At 32.6% G+C, this 22,306-nt stretch overlaps 1 protein-coding gene across 50 annotated transcripts in view; it reads right to left on the reverse strand.

Moving 5' to 3' along the window:
• The window catches only part of LOC106882306 (C-Jun-amino-terminal kinase-interacting protein 4), a 249,052-nt gene that overhangs the window by 164,463 nt on the left and 62,283 nt on the right, over positions 1-22,306 (reverse strand). For 28 of the 50 annotated variants that reach the window (XM_089365071.1, XM_089365059.1, XM_089365051.1 and 25 more), the window contains exons 3-5: positions 21,148-21,218; positions 20,264-20,355; positions 10,227-10,516 (exon numbers count right to left, since the gene is read on the reverse strand). In XM_089365071.1, the coding sequence (XP_089221197.1) occupies positions 10,227-10,516; positions 20,264-20,355; positions 21,148-21,218 (453 nt within the window). Of the gene's footprint in view, positions 1-5,358; positions 5,626-10,226; positions 10,517-20,263; positions 20,356-21,147; positions 21,219-22,306 lie in introns of all 50 variants that reach the window. The other 22 variants (XM_089365046.1, XM_089365040.1, XM_089365039.1 and 19 more) reach the window with 1 other exon arrangement.

Raw genomic sequence — 22,306 nt, forward strand, 5'->3', positions numbered from 1 at the left:
GTCATATGAACACAGGTGACCAAAGTATTTCAACAAATGCTATGACCAACTGATTTTAATTTGCATGTCAAGAAAATCACTATTTTTTCCATTTCATATTTGTTTATTTTGAGGTCCATTTTTGATGACATTCACAATATTCCATAATAGTTAGTAGCATTGAAAAATCAAAATGATCCATTGAAAACTACCATAACCAGCCCTTATACAGAAGGACAAGATTCAGTTAAAACTATAACACATATTGTCAATATCAAAATCTTCAATTCACTTTATACAGTTCATCATTAAAACTTCAAATTTTTAGTTTAAAAACAAAATTTAAAGTTTAAAAAAAAATCAAACTAGAGAAAGCACATGATGTAACATGTACAATACATTGCTACATACAGTAAATAAGCATGCTTTTGGGTATGTGTAAGGAGAGTAGACAAAAACTTGGTTTACATGTGTACTTGGTCACAATGTGTACTTGGTCACAATAAGCAAAGGGAGAAGAAATACGACTAATGACAACTAAAAAGGTCGACACTACCAATAAGGAAATATTTCTACATAGCTGAGAATTCAAAGTATGAGAGAGATAAAGACAAATAGGAAGGACATAGAAGAGGGGTGGAGAATGAGACAAAGAGCTGATAAAACTCCTCTAGAATTATTTACAAATAGTTGAAGAATGACTTACCGTCGCAAGTAAAGTAAAGTAAGCCGCAAGGTAAGCAAAGATTGGAAAGAGAAATGAAGCATTTAAATATAAATGTAGCAGCACTTTACATTTGTAACGAAGCTGATGACATATACAGAAAGAAAAATGTAGAGAGGCAACAAAGATAGACAAAGAAAAAGTGAAAGATAGGAAGAGATGAGAGAGTAAATAGCACAACAAAAAATAACATTAAAAAAAAACACAAAGTGAAGAGACAGAAAACTGAGTGAAAGAGAAAGAAAGAATAAAATTGCCAAAACAAAATAAGTAATAAAAACAGCTGAATGCCTTTAACACTGCAGTTCTCGAAAATAAAGAAAAAAAAAAATCAAAAAGTCCAATAAAATAAGCAGTGATACAAAAGCAAAAGTTTGGTGTGGGAGGAATGGAAGTATAAGTATTTCGTTGATTTATCTTAATTTTATCTAAAAGAAAAAAACAATGAAATGAAATTGTTTACACTAGAATTATTTTTCTAAGTTCAATGAAATAACTCTGCAGAAGTTGGTAGATTGTTCTTAAATTACCAGACATCAAGCTGGTCCAAAATCACAATTTTTGCTGAACTTCATAAAAAAAAAAGCACAAAATAAAGTGCCATCTACATCAGTTGATAAAAGAGAATGAAATGACAATGATATATGAAAAGTGACCAAAACAAAAACAATAAAAATATCAAGAACTCCTATGTTTGGTATTAGGAGGTCATTTAAACTGACTTGGTGGACAAATAAAAAAAAATGTGCTATTATGAAACATTCTGTGACAATTACAGTTTAGAAACTAAAGAATGGAGGACAAAAGAAATGGAAATTCTTTTAATTTTAAAGACAGAAAGATGATGCAAATGATAAAAGTTTGTCCTGATTAAGTTTGAATTAAGACTTTTCAACAGTTTTAAAATTTCCAGAAATGTGGATTTAGTGAAGGATTGGAGTAAAAAATGTTTTTTTAAAGAAAAGATTAAATAACACATCTATATAGAAAATAATTTTTAACATTAACAGCTTGTTAAAGTTAACAGATAAAAGTGGGTTAATCATCAATTAATTCTAAATCAATAGCTAAATGTAAATTACATCTAATCAAACTCCAACGTGTATGTAAAAAAAAAAAAATATCATTGAATACATAAACAGTTAATACTTAAACATAGTTAATGATATTTTCAAGCTAACACAGATCAACCACTAGAATAAAATAAAACTGATGAACATCTTTTTCATGTTTATTGGTAGTAATAATTAGTACCAATTAGCCTGATTATTAAACCATCTTTTGTATTTTTACAGACCACTACACTGTGTGCATATGTGAGAAAGAGAATTCCCATTGTTTTGCAAGATATTTTTGTAAATTACGCTAGGAATGAACCTGTAAATCTTTATTGCAGTAAACAGAGGCTTCAATATAATGGCAACAGCTATAAAACAGCTGTTAAGTGTTTGGCAAACTGAATCTATAATCCATTCTTCACTCCCTACTGCAACCATATATTTCTTTAAGCAGAAATGGAAAAGTAATGCCTGTAACCATATTTAGGTTCTTTCTAGATCAGACACCTAGCTTAAATCCTTGCTATAAACTGAACTCCACCAAAAGGTACCTAAGGTGGTGTTAAACTTGGTAACAAATTAAGTCTATCCCACAAGAACAGGAATAGTTTGTTCAATAATTACCTCCCCATAAAAATATGAAGAGTCATAATCTGTTTTCTCTCCCTTAGAAACCATTCTTCACCAAGAATATACTTATGCACTCATATGACTATAGCTTGCCAGTCATATGATTTCAAGTTCAATCCCCAATCCCACAGTGTAGTACCTAGAATAATCATCTTCTACCAGTATCTGGTTGACCAATGGCTAGTAAGTGAAATTTGATAGACTGGTACTATGCAGAAGGTAGGTAGTGGTGTGTGTGTGTCATTTGCCAATGTATGTTTATTTCAGCAAAAGAGAACTTTGGAAACGAAAAGTAAAAGGTACTATCTTTCAAATTAAGTCCCAAGACCTCTGTAATATTTGTTCTGCACTAAGTTTCAGGCACTTCCTGTCATTTTGCCATTGAAAATGGTGTGAAACAGTTCACATCATTGACTGACCTTGATGGAAAGCTGTACACAACAATACTAGGTCACCAATTGTGATTCAAAATAAAGTAAACCATGTTCCATAGGACAAGACTACAATAGTTTCAGTATTACTTTCATTTATCTCAGAAACAAAGTTAATGTAGGTTTGCATCACACAGACATGGTTTACAGTCATCACTACAACAACTACCAAGACTCAGCTTCCACTGAGAATGCTTTGACTAATTAGCAAAAGAAATTTTGTCTCCTGCTGACATAATACTTTTCTAACTATCATTTAATGTCCATTTTCTAAACTGGCATGGGCGTGATGGTTCAACAGGAACCAACAATCCATCAAGCTCCAATAACCACTTGACATGGTTTGTACAGCTGGATGCCCTTCATAACACCAACCACTTTACAGGGTTTTTTTTACACTAGAGAGATTGGCAAGTAACTCGCAAGATGAGCCCCACCAATTGAATGAAAAGGAGTTGTAGTATTAAGTGGGGAGGTTTTATGCCAGAAGTTTAGGGATTAAAGTATGATATATTCCATTTCTGTCTTTCTTGACTTCATAGTCTTTTTCTTTCCATCTTCCAGTTTTTCAGTTTTCTTTAAAAATGAAGATGCTGAGAATAATGTAAGAACTATGAATAACTTCAACAGATGCCAGCATTAACCATACACAAGCCAAGGCTTTTTTTTTCCCCTCCAAGAAAGAATGGTAGTTGCTTATGGAAGAAAGTCTCCCCTCTCTCCACTACTAACAGCACAACCTAAAGATATGCAATATATGTAAATATGGCACTTCAAGACAATCTGAAAATATATTGAAAGATTATCCTATAAAAACAGTAAAAAATACATTGATAATTTCTTGCCTTGTCTCTTCTCAAAGAAAATTATTCATGAAAGAAAATAAAAGATGTTAATTACTGAGAATAGAGACAAGTATTTACATTTAACGGATATTTCTCCTCATCTTGTTTGTTGTTAACACAATGTTTCAGTTGATATACCTTCCAGCCTTCACATCAGGTGTCTTGGGAAAATTTTGAACTTGGGTTCTCATTCCTAAGGTATTTTTCAATGTTGTTATTATTATCATTATTATTATTATTATTATTATTCAGGTCACTGCCTGGAATTGAACTCTGAATTTTGGGGTTAAGAGCATGAGCTACTAACCCCAAGGTTCCGAGTTCAATTCCAGGCAGTGACCTGAATAATAATGATTAATAACATCGAAAAATACCTTAGGAATGAGAACCCAGGTTCAAAATTTCCCCAAGACACCTGGTGAAGGCTGGAGGGTATATCAGCTGAAACATTGTGTTAGCAACAAACAAGAGGAGGACAAATATCTGTCAAATGTGAATAATGTACAGAATTCCTCGTCTCTTAAATATAGAAGAGAGATGAGTAGTGTTTAAAAGAAATCTATCTTCCAATGTTCTCAATGAATGCTAAATGTTCCATTCAGAATTTGGAATTTATAAAGTGTTATAACCAGGTTTTCAAAGTTGGTTGATTTATGTTAGTAAAACAAATAGACAAGCAAATTTAAGAGATACAGAAAACAAAATAATCAAGAAAGTCATTAAAAATCGTTTATATTTGCGTAATTATCTAGAACCCTTAGTAAAAAATATTCAACTTACATAAATATACATATATTAATTGTACATAGATATATGTATGATGTGTGTTGTATATATACATCCATATACATCCATATATATATATATATATATATATATATATATATATATGCACACATATGCAAATATACACTTTATACATATGCACAAACATAACAATATAAGAATAACAGTGAATAAAAACAAAAAGCAGAGGCATGTAAATTTTTTCTTTCACGATAACACAAAAGAAAAACTAGATTGCAATTTCACAAGCTGAAATACTCATGCAACAAAGCAAGTGTTGTGCATCTAATGGAAATAAACAAATAAATATTTTTAAAAAATTAAAACAATCTTCAAGTTGGTCAACAACACTGAGTTGATTGGGTAGGAAGGAAGGAAGGACAGATAAATATATATTTGTTATGTAAACAAGGAGTACAATTTCCAGGAGAAAAATAAAATCTAAGGTAAATGATAGCTAGAGAATGGTGTGCTCTTCAAATATCACCAGGCATAGAAATCTGGGTTGTACTGAACATTACATTATTCCAAAATTTTAGCTGTTTGCTTTTCCCTACTGCATAGAAATTACATTCACCTATCAATGCTTTAAATAACTAAAATTGAAACTTTGGTAAACAATTCTTCCAAATTTATTTTAGACTTAAATATTGATTTATTGTACTGCAACAAATTAATGTTCAGTAAAGGAAGTGCTTGATTATCATTCTACTTTGCAATGAAATAGTGACATATATATATATATATATATATATATATATATATATATATATATATATATGCCAGTTTATAGAAACAATACATTGTTGGAGGTAAGATGAAATCATTGTAAAAGGATTATTTTTGTTGACTCTTAAATAGTTTTTCTAGGTGTTTTCTTATTAATTCCTGGTAGAGAAACTCACCAAGTGGAGGTAATGGTTCGTTCAATTTCAAGGCAGTTTTGTTCTTTACTGGGGCAGCTGTTTTGATTTCTTCTGGAACCCTCACTGGCATCGTATCATTTGCAGCAGGTTGCTTTTCAACCTCTGAAGGTTTATCATCCACCGCACTGACTTCAGCTGATTTTTCTGTTTGAACTTTCTCAGAATCTACTGTGACAGCTGTGGTTTCATTTTGAGGAACAGGTTGCTTCCCAGCGTCTACTGTTTTTGAACCTGTATCAGCAATTTCTAGTGAGCAAAGCAAAGCTTCAATACACCAACCATAATACAAATAAAGCCAAACACAAAATAAAATATAAAGCAATGTAAAAAAAGAGAAAATTAAGCATTTTAATATTTTAAAACATGCAAATTATATATATATATATATATATATATATAAAGCTCCCAAAAAATTATACCTTTTGGTTTGGTGGTTAACATGGACGGCAAAACCATAACTCCTGCATGTGATTATATAAATATTACAGGTGATGGAGAGGGAAATTTATGGATACTAAAATTAGAACCTTCACACCTTTGAGTAAGGAGGTATTGAGATGTATATGTATTTGAAATTATTAATAGCTCTGAATAAACACTTTATAATTTACAGAACAGAATTAGAAACCTACCTTTGAAAAATGATAGAAAATAAAGGCTCCAACAACTTGCAAATTAAATCTAATAATGGTTTTCTGATAAAAAATTTGAATCATTCGGTAGAAATTAAAAATGAAGATAATAGTGGGACCCAAGAAACTTTATATATTGAATGCAAAATAATTTTTTAAATCAAATTTTAGAAAAACAACCATTATTAAAACAGCCAGTAAAGAGAATGAAAGGAACTTGACACAATCACTCAGCTTTTAAATAATAAGTAAAACCGCTTAAACATCACCCTATAATTCTATACTATACTATACTACATTTTTATACCAGAAAAGACAAAATGGCCGAAGTTACCAGTTGAACAATTGAAATTTGACACACAAACTTATTTGAAAGCAATAGACCTATGGAACACACCTCCATCAACTATTAACATATCCTGTTTGCTTATTGAAGCCTAATCAGAAACTAAGCATCACATACAATTTTATTCAATAAAATAAACAAGATGCTAGTGTGGTATGAAAAAATTTCAATACTGCTATTTACTACTTTACTTGAGATAAATTATTTCAAAAGGTGTAATATTCCAAAGTTTGAAGAATTCTCTTAAAGAAAACATTAAAACTTTCTGACAAGTTGTATACAGCCAATTATAGGAAACATCTAAAGAGAGAGAGAGGCTGTGCTTTCATTTGACATTTTGATTTCTTTGATAGTATAGGACTGCTATACCTCTCCAGCAAGTCCAGAGATATGATCAAATGTATTCATTGTCATTACTAAGCAGGGATTCTTAGAAGGGACAACACAGAAATCAGCAACAACCTGTACATTTGTATATTATCTTGTCCACTCATCAGAACACAATCCAATTTTACAAAAAGCCTTAGTAATGTAAGAGCAGTGAATTTCAATGTGTTATTTAAAACTTCAATGTTTACTGTCATCTTTCATCTACCCACAAATTAACATCCTTATTTTAACAAGGTCCAATACAATTCATTGTATCAGTGAGCAAAAAATAGTCAGTCTATCAGAAATCTGTTGGACCTTAAATATTCTAATGTAACATTGCTGCATGTATCGAAACTAGTAGCAATGGTAGTGTACTAGATTAAATTTCTTGATGTATTTAAGACATTCTACATTTTGACTTAAAACTTGCCAAGACTGATTTTTATTTATCATTTCATTGAGTACCAGTAAGAGTAAATACAACTATTATATATTATAATTGATTCAATTGACTGATCAATACGCATTCCAAAAATATTTAAAAATTACCTTTGTACCGAGTCAAAAGAAATCAATGCTAACAAGCAACATGGATCTATGCCTGATCATTACTGGAAGAGAAGTATTTTCAAAAATTATACTAAAGATATATTCGAATATATAAAATACATTAAGCAACATATATCTATCTATATAAATCACACCAGGTACAGAGTGTAATCAAAGTACAGCAACTATCAAAGAACAGTAACGTACTTTACTGATTTTAATTATTTCCATTTTCAACTAATGTGGGGGGAGAGGTTTGGAGGATCTTATAAAGACATGAAATAAAATGAAAGTAAATCATATTTCAAGATGCAAAAAGAAAAAAGGACATGCACGTTTCTTTTTCAGGTTTTTCTATCAATTGTGTTTGTGTTGTCATAAAGAGCAAATATTAAACAGCAACAATACAGGTTTGGTTGTGCCCAGTAAATGGTGATCCAAGCAGACCAACAATACAAAACATGCATATATAATCAATAAAGGGGTGACACAGATTCAACAATACCAATGAAGATATTACACTGCCTTGTAATATATTATGTAATTATATTTAAATCATTAACAAAATCTTGAATAATTCATAATTACAAAAATATTTATAAAAAGTTGTTTCCAAACATTTGTAAAGTAAATCCTCAAAAACATTACCTAATTTTACTGAAAACTATAGCACTAAACTTTTTAATTATAATAATTTGGCCAAAATATTTAAAAAGAATGCAAAGTTATCTTAATTATTTGATATACATCTATTTATCACAGCTAGCATAAAAGGTATGGTGATTGGAAATTAGCTGCAAGCAAGTCAAGTTCCTTGCCTAAAGCCATAGTAAAGCAGACAAACCTTATGTACCCAAGGAACTTACATTACTTGTTAGGCTTCTAGTTCATAATAGTTTTCACTCCACACTTCATGTTTCAGTGGTTATTTAAGAGGAAAAGAGTATCCAAATTGTGAAAACAAATACACACATTCTAACACTATGCAATCTCAATATATATTTTATCATCTCTTATTTAACAGCAGTTTTTCTACGGAAAATTCATTTCTCCGTGAAATAACCACCCATACAAACAGTGAGAGTGAAATCTACTGTAAGCTAAGAAAACTGGAGCAACCAATGTACTTTTCACAAGTGCTTCTGTTATAAATTTCAAACTCTTGAGTTATGTATTCACTTCATCAGCATCTCCATCTCACAGCCATGTACCCCTTTTGTAAGAATTTAAACTATCGCAATAATTTTTCTCCTCCCTTAACAATACTCTCATTGGATATAGCTGAGAGAATATCATTATTATATCCCATTGCCAAAAAGTACTCATAATAGACAATATGAAACAGTTCAAAATATGAAATTAATACTTAAAATACATTTTTACCTCCCTGTAACACAAAATGAAAAGTATTGTCAATCATGGTTTAGAAGCAAAATACTTCATTATTAACCCAAGAGTAATTCTTCAACAGAACTAAATGCATTTTAAGGAGATAAATGTTTTGATAAACAATAATGCTTTCACCTATGCTGTATGGCATCCCAAATAATTACGTTATGGAAAGAAAAACTACCCCAATTCTAACTGAAAACTAAAATTTTGAAAAATCTGATGCATCATTATTAGTTATTAGAGCTCCTGTGAAGTCACATATAGTGCATGTAATGCAAATAGCTCCATCTCCCTATCTTACTCGTAATGAATATCTTTCCCTTTCCATAATATACTATCCATAGGACAGATTTGAATTCAAAGTTTCATGAAACACTAGTCACTTATGCAACATTGTTGTTTACTGCAGCTGCCCACAATGTTAACAGCTAACAAGACTGCTGGGCAGTTGGGAAGACAAAAGTTTTCGCCAAAAATATAAGGCAGTATCAGTGAAAAGTAATAAAGAATGGAGTCTTTCAAACATAGGCTGGCATGTTATCAACTCAGGCCAGCCACAACAACTCTTGTGAAATGCAACTAAACTTATAACAAAAAAAAATGTTAGCTATTTCAATATACAAATCAAATCTTGCATGATAATTTTAAGAGCTGTGGAATCTATAATAGGCATTCTATGCATTTTCCAATAACTGATATTATTGATACATTACTATCAAATGAAAAAAAAAAGGTAATGATATCCTAGAAATAGATCAGGATTTTTTACTTCAAATTTTAACATGGTTGACTTTTATTTATTGTGGATTATCAAAATAGAACCACCACCCCCACCAAAAAGATTACACTTTACTCTTTAACATTTACTGTTCCTTAAAAGCTTATATTGGGGAAATTTTTGCTCTTTTCTCTTAGCAATGTTCATAGCTGAGTGTAAATGCTATTACTAGGTAAGTGAGATAACTGCTGATACAGACATAGTAAATGCACAAAACTTGATGGTGAAATAGTTATGTAAACTGGCAGTGATTAAAGTATTCATAACAGAGGCAGAATGAAGAAGACACTGGAAGAAAAAAAGTTTGTTCTGATAATCTAGGATCTCGCAAACATAATGCAGAATCAATAAATTGTCCTGCAGACATGTCCAACCTCAACCAACTAATAAAATGTATAAAATAATGATAATATTAAGCTCCTTCAACAAAACAGTAATAATGGGACCTACTCTCAGATGGTTAGCTTAAGTAGACTGAGTACCAACACAATAAGTGCCATAAGTGATTGGGCAATTCCCTATATTAACCTTAGTTACATTTCCATTTATTTATATACAGTATCTCAAAATTAATTTCTATAACTTTAAAATTATTTTCATTTGTAGAATTAACATTTTAATCATAATTATAAAGCAGTAATACCTCCAACAAATGTGTAATGTGGAAAATAATTAAACAATAAGTGCCAACAACATCTACAAATCCATTTATACAACATATGACAGCGATATACATAGTCAAGAGCCAGACAAACAAAACAAAATAAAAACATCTTACTCGTTGCAGTTCCCGACTCCCGGACATCTATTGCATCAGTTACTTGACTTTTCTCCGTCGTTTGGGTTTTACATTCTACCTCTATACTCTTACTTAAGCGATTAGATATTTTCTCTGGTGACTCAGCATCACTAAGCTCACTTTTAAGACTTGTATTCGAAGAGTGAGGACGTCCTGGTGATGTCACATCGAAACCAACAGGGCTGTTTTCACTCTTTGTTGGTGTGTCTCCTGCCCCGCCATAGATATTAACATTGACGGGTCGTAAGTTTGGTAATTGGAAGCCACTTCTATAAATAAGAAACAAATTTGAATATTTAATTAATCAAAAACATTAAAAGGATGTTCTTTATTTTAATTATTAAAAGTATTTTATTAATTTCCAAATGATAAATGAACATAGATGTTGTCTATCCATATAAATACTTTATTGACTACTACTGTAGGATACATGTGACCAATGGTAATGAACAACTATTACCAAATCATTGAAACTGTTTATAGATCAATGGCACACACCTCAAGTATTCAAAACTGAAGATTTGCAATAGTCATATAATAGCTAAAGTGTTGTCAAGTTTAAAAATTCCTACATCTGATATAGGACTTGAGTCAGTCACCAAAAAAAAAAAAACCTTGTCCCATCTATTTGTACTTATTGAAAGTAATAAAATGAAGAGAATAATTAGGGAAGTAGGTAAAAAAGAAAAGCCAGTCATCACTCACAAATGAGTATGATATGAAAGCATGTACCTTATATTTGCCAGTTTGTTTTTTTGTTTTCTAAAGGTTATGCAATCATGAGCAAATAGTCACCTGCTTGGGGCTCTAACCATTGATCCAGTGGAACATGAAGGAGACAACAGCAGGAGGAAGAGAAAACTACATGCTGTACACATTTTCAGCTCAGTTAACCAGAGCAACATGAAATGAAGTGCTTCGCTCAAAGACAGAATGTGCTACTCAGTCAAAGAATAGAATCCATGACAGAAACAGCAAGGTCATTGAGGGTGAGGTTACATTCTCAGCTACCCTTAAAACACAAGACGCACTAAGAAAGTTCATTTAGGATTCTCAGTAAGTCTCATTGCTTGAAGAAACCTGGGGTACATCGGTATTTGTCAAATCAACTTGATAGTTACTTTATCAGCTCCAGAGGAACAAAAGTCAAAGATAATGTCAGTGGGATTTGAGCTCAGAAAGCAAAAGCATGGAGCTAAATACTGAATGACATTTTGTTTGATGCTCGAAAGATTTTAATCCAGCACGTTGTGATTGTTGGTGTATAATAGTGGTTGGTGAGGAGGAAAATGTGGCATTAATTTGAGGAGGATACATGGCTAAATGTTGAGAAAGTTTTGAGAAGAATTTGGATCAAGAAGAAATGGCTCAATGAAGGCTAAAAGACTGATTTTTAACAGAACCAACTAACCCATAGCAGTATTTAAAAACATAAGTGCAGTCGTGGCAGTGTGCTAAGCTCGTTTTGCAACCACAAGGTGTCAGGTCCAGTCATCTGCATGGCACCTTGGACAAGTGTCTTCTACTACAGCCCTGAGCTGACCAATCCTTGTGAGTAAATTTGGTAGACAGAAAGTGTGGAAGCCTATCATGTGTGTGTGTGTGTGTGTGTGTGTGTGTGTGTGTGTGTGTGTGTGTGTGTGTGTGTGTGTGTGTGTGTGTGTGTGTGTGTGTGTGTGTGTGTGTGTGTGTAAAATTATATTTGTATATGTGCTTTTTGTGTCAGTGTTTGTTACACCCACTCCCAATACTGCTTGACAACTTGTTGCTTTATGTTCCTGTAACTTAGCAATTCAACAAAATGATTGATAGAAGACTTTAAAAAGAAAAATACTGGGGGCAATTTGCTCAACAAAATCCTTTCAAGGTAGCACCCAGCAAGGCTGCAAGTCCAATGACAAACAAGTAAAAGATGATGCCAATGCTTTTCCAATTTCATAGTCAAATTTCTTAAAATTTATAGTTACTTATGTAGCAATATTGTCAATATGGTACCAAACAGAAAGTATCTATATATAAACAAATAAATACAGCAACTCAAGAGATTTGAATCAGACTGTACAATTATCTAGATAATTGAAGTAATTACCTTTGATAACCATACTACTGAAAGTTAGGAAAATGTCAGATCTAATGAACATGTGCGCACAAGCAGTTCTATAATATAATAGCTGAATATGTGTGTAAAAGCTATATGAATTCATTTGTGATTATATGCAAGTGTGAAATGTGTTTCTAGCTGTATGTATTCCTGTACACACCTATGCAGTAATGTATAAGCAGGCATACATCTGCTTTTATGCACACACATTTCTCTACTACAAATCTTTTCCTATTCCCACTAGAAACCACCTCATCTCATAAATCACTCATGCCCTTTATATATATACTAGCAGAGATACCCGGCGTTGCTCAAGAGTGAAATGGCATATTTGTTTATTCTTATCTTTTACTTGTTTAAAATATTTGACTGTGGCGTTACTGGAGAATTGCCTTTAGTTGAATGAATTGACCCCCAAGTAGTCATTCTTTCAGTCTGTTTTGTGAAGGTGGTAATTTATGGGGACATAAACATACCGACATTAGTTGGCAAGCAATGTACATACATATATATAGTTTAAACTATAGCTTTGTTGAGATAAGTATTGCTTTTATTTTCAATAATATTGTTAAATGATTTTCTCTTATTTATTGGTAAAATAAGTATTTTTATATAAATTCACTTGTTATCTAATGTTAGTTGATATCCTATTTAACACTAAGTTAATAGTATAACGTTTAACATTTTAGTTTAAACCAAAACTTCGATTAGATTAGTGTTGCATTTATTTTCAATAATATTGTTTAATGTTTCTTCTTGATTTATTGGTAAAATAAGTATTTTTATATAATTTCATTTATTATTAGTTAATATTCTAATTAAGGACAAGTTAATAGTATAACATTTAAAATTTTATTTAAACTAAAGATTCGATTAGATACCATTTTGAGCGTGGCTGTTGCCAGTACCGCCTGACTGGCCTTCATAGGATTTTCGAACGAGATCGTTGCCAGTGCCGCTGGACTGGCTCTTGTGCAGGTGGCACATAAAATACACCATTTTCAGCATGGCCGTTGCCAGTACCTCCTGACTAGCCTTCGTGCGGGTGACACATAAAAGCACCCACTACACTCTCTGAGTGGTTGGCGTTAGGAAGGGCATCCAGCTGTAGAAACTCTGCCAAATCAGATTGGAGCCTGGTGTTGCCATCTGGTTTCACCAGTCCTCAGTCAAATTGTCCAACCCATGCTAGCATGGAAAGCCGACGTTAAACGATGACGATGATGATGATGATGATAACGTTTATAATTTTAGTTTAACCTAAAACTTCGATAAGATAAATATTGCATTTATTTTTCAATACTATTGTTAAATGTTTTTTTTTTATTTATTGGTAAAATAAGTATTTTTATATAAATTCACTTGTTATTTATTGTTAGTTGATATACTATTTAATGCTAAGTTAATAGCATAATGTTTAACATTTTAGTTTAAACCAAAACTGCAATAAGATTAGTGTTGCATTTTTTCAATAATATTGTTTAATATTTCTCCTTGATTTATTGATAAAATAAGTATTTTTATATAAGTTCATGTATTGTTAGTTTATATTCTAGTAAAAGGCTAGTTAATAGTATAACGTTTAAATTGTATTTTAAACGAAAGATTCGTTAAGATAAGCTTTGCATTTATTTTCAATAATAGTTAAAATGTTTTTCTTTTATTTATTGATGAAATAAATATTTTTATATAAATTCATTTAATATTTCTGTTAGTTTATATTCTAATAAACAAAGTTAATAATGTCACATTTATAATTTTAGTTTAACCTAAAACTTCGATAAGATAAGTATTACATTTATTTTTAATAATATTGTTAGACATTTTTCTTTTATTTATTGGTAAAATAAGTATTTTTATAGAAATTCATTTGTTATATATTGTTGGCTGATATTCTAATAAACGATATGTTAATAATATAACGTTTAATCTTAATTTAAACTAAAGCTTCGGTAAGTATAATATCGTTAAATATTTTTCTTTTATTTATTAGTAAAATAAGTACTTTTACTTCTTGATATAATAAGTATTTTTATATAAATTCATTTGTTATTTATTGTTGGTTGATATATATACATTCATTTTATTATTATTACTGTTGTATTTTGACCCAAAGATTAGCTATATTTTTTAATAGAATTGATTTTTTATCTATTTATTTTAATCGATTTGATTTGATTTGATTTTCTATTTGAAAATTTGGTTATGAAACACGTGTAGTCATTTTATTATTTTAATGATTATTACTTTGTATTATAGTTCTTTTTAGTGTGTTTACTTATTAAATTTTTCTACATGTGACTGGATTTTTATGGATGAGTTCATGAACTTTAGCTCTTTTCTGTAAATTCTACATATATATATTGATACACACACACACACACACACACACACACACACACACACACACACACACACACACACACACACACATATATATATATATATATATGTATATGAATATAAATACATGAAAGCACATGAAGTTTGGTAAAAGAAGGTGATCAGTATTTTTGGCCTAAAACACTACATGGACCCTAAGTAAGGCATGTGTAAAATTTGAATGAAATTGATTGTGTAGTTCTCAAGTTTTAGGGATTCACACAGACAGACTCACAGACACATTCTCATCTTTATATATATACTAGCAGAAATACCCGGCTTTGCCCGGGTTAAAGAGAATAATGAAATCTAAAAACGTCGTCTAGACTATGCAACCCTCAACTGTTAGTAGCTACGATACCATATTTCTACATTAATAACTCTCCAATCCATGCCAGCATGGAACATAGACATTAAGTGGAATGCCAGTCTCTCATCCAGGAGGGCCTTGAAATTAATGTTACCAACTGGGGACTATGGGTGTCGTAGTGATAATAAAAAGACCCAAAGGAGGTCTGCAACGAAATAATTTTACTCAACACTTTGCAAGTGAATCAGTGGAGGCAAAGATGCGTCTCATTTACTTGACAATTTATGCACCACATTGCAGAAATCACAATGTAAGTATATCTGAAAGGGTAGTCTTACACTGTTGTACCGTTGAATTACAAATAATGCTCATCTGTTATGTTCAGGTTAAAATTTCATCAACATCAAAAATATATGAATTTTCATGGGAGTTATACATAGAATATAATTTCCAAATTTCATAAAGATCCGTTCAGTACTTTTGACGTAGTTTTGGATAAGAAAACAAATGACTAATGTGTGTGTTTGTGTGCATGTGTTTGTGTGTGATGGGTGTATATATGTATAGATATCTGTATGCATGTATATATATATGTATATATGTGTACATATTACATGTACATCTATATATATATATATATACACATCTACACATGTGTATACATATACATGTATGCATATAGATCTATATCTATATATATATATATATGCATATACGTGTACATATACATGTATATGTATACATCTCTTTTTCTCTCTTTCCCTCTCTCTGAAAGTATCTGTCATTACAGTATCGAAATGTGATTGTTTCAGTTAGTGGAATAACGTGTACATATACATCTATATGTATACATATACATCTCTCTCTCTCTCTTTCTCTCTCTCTCTGAAAGTATCTGTCATTACAGTATCGAAATGTGATTATTTCAGTTAGTAGAATAGTTTCATTTTTAAAGTGAAAGTATTTGACATGAGTGTTTTTGTTTCACTTTTAACACGTAATACTTAAATAGTGGAGGAGATATTATGTTGCCGTGGGCTCGAACTCCGCAAGAAGTTAATAATTTTTTTTGACTAAAACACAACTGGAACCCTAAGTAAGGCATCTGTAAAATTTGAATGAAATTGGTTGCGTAGTTCTCGAGTTTTAGGGATTCACACAGACAGACACACATTCTCATTTTTATATATGTAAATATATAAAACTAAAAAGATAAAGACAGCAATGGTAAGGTTGGAGAAGTATTTCATGGATAGAGTCTTACAGCTGTTTCTGGGAAGATCCAGTACTTCCCTTCATCGCAGACAGAAAAAATAAAGTAATCTATTATTATATCCATAGGCGGATATTTTTAGTATGAAGTGGTAAAGAGTGTGATGCACTGAAAAAAAGAGAGAACAGTACTTGAAGTGCAGTTTCATTCCAGTAGTAAATATCCGTGAAAAAGTGCCACACCCTAACAGTTGAGGGAACCCGTGGAAGAGGTAGGCCCAGGAAGACCTGGGCTGAGGTGGTGAGGCAAGACCTTTGTACATTGGGCCTCACCGAGGCGATGACTACTGACCGAGACCTTTGGAAATGTGCTGTGCGTGAGAAGACCCGGCAAGCCAAGTAAGATCGTTGCCAGTGCCCCTGGACTGGTTCTTGTGCGGGTGGCACATGAGATGCACCACTTTGAGCGTGGCCGTTGCCAGTACCGCCTGACTGGCTCCTGTAGGATTTTCGAGCGAGATCGTTGCCAGTGCCCCTGGACTGGCTTGTGCGGGTGGCACATAAAAGACACCATTTCGAGCGTGGCCGTTTTCGTGCGGGTGACACGTAAAAGCACCCACTACACTCTGAGTGGTTGGCGTTAGGAAGGGCATCCAGCTGTAGAAGCTCTGCCAAATCAGACTGGAGCCTGGTGTTGCCATCCGGTTTCACCAGTACTCAGTCAAATCGTCCAACCCATGCTAGCATGGAAAGCGGACGTTAAACGATGATGATGATGATGATGATGAAATCCGTGTAAAGTAATCCTTGTGGGGATAATCCGGAAATAGATGTTGGAACGAAGGCTGATATAGCATAGATAGCAGAGGTGAATATATGCCATACTGCGATGGATTTTAGCATCTATTTCCGGATTATCCCCACACGGATTACTTTACACAGATTTCTACACGGATATTTACTACTGGAATGAAACTGCACTTCAAGTACTGTTCTCTCTTTTTTTCAGCGCATCACACTCTTTACCACTTCATACTAAAAATATCCGCCTATGGATATAATAATAGATTACTTTATTTTTTCTGTCTCCGATGAAGGGAAGTACTGGATCTTCCCAGAAACAGTTGTAAGACTCTATCCATAAAATACTTCTCCAACCTTACCATTGCTCTCTTTATCTTTTTATTTTTATATATTTACATATACACACGCTAATACACGGCTTATAATCCCCAATCCTGTTCATACAATGACTGGGACAAACTAGTCGGTATACAGCACTTACTCGGTATTACCTGTATCCTCCGGGGTTTGGTTAAATCCAATACCCTCCTCAACCTTATATATATATATATATATATATATATATATATATATATATGTATATAAAATATTATATATCCTCCTTCCACGTGACCAGTGTCCAGCCAGCCATGATCTTTCTTTCTTGGCCTGACTGCCGACTGCCAATACCTCTTATGTCCATCTCCTATGTTACTGCCTTAAGGCTTTCAATTTATACATGCCAGCTCAATTTGATTCACCCTCAGTCAAAAGACACCTGATATATTCTTGTTGTTTGCTTTTGTGATTGTGTACCATATTCTCCATTTTTTATCTTTGTTGCAGTACACATTCGCTAGCTTTCTTACAAAAACTCTAATGCTCTTAGCTTAGACTTTGGGGGGGGGGGGGTGCAACCAGATCGAACAGTTTCAAGTTTAACTGCCTGAAACTGTAAGGACATCTGTTAACTTGACTGAAGAAAGAAGGCCATGAATGACCTGTCCTTTTTTTCCTGTCCACCTTTGTATTATCTATCTGTCCAAATGTTTTATTGTCCTCTATTGTGTTTTTGTTCCATTTTGGTATATATACACACATATATATATATGGGTAGATAGATACACAACTTCCCATTTTACATTATTCAAAATTTTTACTTGATACCTATATTAGAAAAAAATCTATATAGTCAAACTATAGCTTTAGTACATTACACAGAAAATATATATACTATATAATAAAATGTATATGAAGACATGACTATTTTTGTAAGTACTAGCTGTAAGATTCAGATTACAGAGTTACAATATTCATGCATTTCTTCAAAAGCATCATGAACTAAATTTGGAACATAGCCCTAAATTCTTAGGGAAGGTAACAACTATATCTATGGCACCTGCCTTAAATGAAACTAGTAAAGTTTTTAAAAAATAAAGAAGCAAGAAAAGAGATAAAATATTTCTCTAAGCAGCAACCACTGCACAATGGAAAGAAGTAGTAGTGCAAGTGGTAGTAATAGTAGTTGTAGTGTTTTCCAATTTGGGCACAAGCCCAGCTATTTTAATGGAGAGCTGGTTAGCTGATGCCATAAACCCTAACTCGTATTTATTCTATCAACCCCTGCAAAAGATTGACAGGCAAAATTGACCTCAGTAGTATTTGAAAGCAGAAACATGAAGAGCAAGAAGAAATGCTGCAAGGCATTTTTCTGACACAATTTTGCCAATCCACAGCCTTAAGAACAATTTAAATTGTTGACACAAGGACATATGTGATGAGGAAGGGATGAAGGGAATTAATACACTAAGCCCACACAAGTACTTAAGTAGTACTTTGGTTTATTGACTCCAGAAGAGTCAATAGAAAAAGTTGATTTCTGTGCTGTTTATAAGTCAAATAATCTGCGCCCTGGGTATGACTTTAAACCACATTCAGTAATGGAGCCTTTGTTCAACAGTTCCAGGATTTTGAGGAATGTTGAAGTACCACTGAGCCACTATTATTTCCAGGTCTATTCTGACACAGAGAAGTAGGACTTGTCAGGGTCCCAGCTATGGGCTAATTAGAAGGTTACAAAATTGCTTCTGGAAGGTCACTCACCAACACAGAACAGCTGCTCATCTAAAGAAAGTAATTCCATATGAATCCTACATCCTTATAACTACTTGGCCTGTAACATTTGTTGCACAAGACCAATACAAATTTGAAGAATGAAAGAGTAGGATTGGCTCTACACAAACCATGCCCACTATAATAGTAAACCCTTGTTGCCTTGTGGGGGTAATTTATTGAGTGTTCAACAAAAGGCTTTGGGAGGAAACCCTTATAAAAAAATCTGGAGTGAGGGGGCCTAAGGCAGATATGTATAGTTATACTTAAGCAATATCTAACATCTTCTGCAGCTCTCTGGATGCTGTAAACATTGGCTTTCTTTTATGTTCTATTCATGAGTGGAGAGATGGTAAGTGTACTTGAAGCTAAGCACTTGTTTCAGGAAACAGACCAAGCACAGCAGTGGTGTGTAAGTTGTCTCTGCAATACATTCGAACAATGACATAAAAGGCCAACAATGTGCAAGTCTAACAAAGCAGTCCTGCTATAAAGTATTTATCTCAAGATAAAAAGAAAAGAAATAACTATCAAACTGTTAACCAATTTAAACAACACATACATCACCTGATTATCAGATTGAGTCATGTGATGTAGTAAACACGCAAATCACGTGAAGCCTACAACTACCAGGTGAATGTTGTATCTTCACCTTTATTTTTACACTGCATTCACACTAAGGATTAATATCTGACAATCCTATTTATTCTTATAGAATAATACCAAAAACCTGGTGATTCCTTGTGGTTCACCCTCTCTTGAGACACCTTATTAGTGTCATTTGATTCATTCAGTAAACATTTACATGCAAGCTTTCAAAGAGAATCTATACTTCCTTGAGGTAAAAGACTGATGTCAGATATGGACTGCATGAAAATTTTCAAACCATCTCCAGATGTAACCCAAACCAATCCTAAATCACATGACCATCAAAAGATATAGTAAACATGTAGTTCATGTGAAGCATATAACACTACCATATAAGTGATGCGGGAGGGATTTGAATTCAAAACATTAAAGGGTGAACTAAATGTCTAAATAATATAAAACATTTAATCCAACACTGTTCCTGCCAGTCTAAAAATAGTAATAACAATGATAACAGGTTGTACATACTTTACACGAGGACTATTGGCAAGATCAGCAAGTCTGTCTGTGCCCATCACAATTTTAGCACGTTCCATATAATCCATATGAGTTCGGAACAACTGTACATAAAAGGAAATTAAAGAGAAATGGATTATATTTCTTATGTATGTATATTTCCTGTGCACTTATTTGCACATACAAATATATAAAGGATCAAATAACATGAAAAAACATGTAAGAATAAAAAAGTACAAAAAGGAGATCAGAAACTTGAAATAAATATAGCAACAGAACTAGAACAAAAAAATGTATCCATACATTGTTAAGTCTTTGATAATACAAGAAAGAATTTTCAAAAATATATGGTGAAATATTAAAATCAAAACAGTAACTTCAGTTTTGTTTTAAAAGTAGAAGTATTATATCAAGAGGTCAATAAATATCAAATTTTGTGATGTAGAAAATTAAAACATAGTAAAACAAGTGTCTCACTCAATGTCATTTCAACATTCTAGCAGAGGTAAAAAAATAATAAAAAAAAGGTGTTCTTTCCTTAACACTGCTCATCTCCATTGCTTAGCATGAAGACCAATTAGGAATTAACTAAATTTTAACTGATTATCACATGCAAATTCAAATATTCACTGTTCAAATTGGTAAGAAACAGAATAAGTGTTTCTGAGATACCAAGTCAGAAGTTTTAAGAGGAGAGTTTAGTCAATACCATCAGCCCCAGTATTATACTGGTACTTAAGTTTTGAGGATGAAAGACAAAACTGACCTTGGTGGAATATAAACTCAGAGCTGGAAGAAATACAAGGCATTTTGTCTGATGCCCTTATGATTTTGCTACTCTACCACCCTGAAGAGATAATACTAATAATAATAATCAACCAAAAGATCAGCCTTACCTCAGTATATCTCTCATGTAGTTTGCTGTATTCTTTCTTCATTTCTGCCTCTTTGTCCTCCAAACGAGAAACTAGAAAAAAAAAGTATGAAATAAACTATCAATTTATATTAATGGCACAAATATGACTGGTTATGAAACTTTCTTTGCAACCATGTAGTTTTGGGTTTAGTCTCCCAAAGATTGAAGCCTTGTGAATGGAATTGATGGAAACTACGAAAGCTTGTCGTGTGTGTGCATGTCCTAAACAGATATCCCTTAGTTTAAGCATGTGAGGACCAGCTGAATAAAAAATACATTACTTGAAAATTAGGTGGGGTTTGGTAAGGGCAGACTGTCCAGTTTTATCTAACCCATGTCAGCATGGAAAAACAAACGAGCACTCAGAGAGCGCAAACCTCTGCCAAGGCAACACCAAAGTCCTCTCAACAAATAGCCGGAGATGATTATTAAAATGAGAATATCTAAAATAAACTCAACAGCTCTCACAAACGAGAATGCTAAAAATGAACCCAACCACCCTCAAAAATTAAGTAAAAAAACCAGAAAAATAATCCAGAATCCTTGTCTGGTACCTGATTGATCCCAATGGTAGTCATGGAATGTGAAGGTGGGTGTGCGGGCCATGTTTGTAATGCTGTGTGTGTGTCGTCTGCAGTGGGAACAGGGATAGTTTTCTCTATAAAGGCCTTTTTTAGTCTATCCACTGACGTAGTGTCTTTACAACCATTAAGGTCTATAGTGAAAAATTTATCTGTGCGTGAAAGAAAACAGAAAGGACCTGCATATGGTGCTGTTAACAGAGGTTTAACAACATTGTTGTGCACAAAAACACGAATCCAAGAAGTAAAGCTTCCTTCAAGGCAGAGCTAGAAATGCAATTGTCAAGTAGGTAAGAGGCTTTAAACATGAGCAATATATTCAAAATTGTAAAACTGAAAATTGTCAAGGATAAATTAAATTTATTATTGTTATTGAATATGTTGGTATTATTCAATTTCTGAATGGTTTTGCTGCCATATGTTTATGTAGTTTGATTTCTTTATCCATCAGTTTCTTTGATAGAGATGTAAGTAAAATTAATAATCTTATCTTCTTGCCTTTAACCCTCCAACGCAGAGTATAGGCCACTTATAATTGAATTCCATGTTGCATAATTT

Source organism: Octopus bimaculoides, chromosome Z, assembly GCF_046866305.1.
Source record: "Octopus bimaculoides isolate indiv1 chromosome Z, ASM4686630v1, whole genome shotgun sequence".
Classification (NCBI taxonomy): domain Eukaryota; kingdom Metazoa; phylum Mollusca; class Cephalopoda; order Octopoda; family Octopodidae; genus Octopus; species Octopus bimaculoides.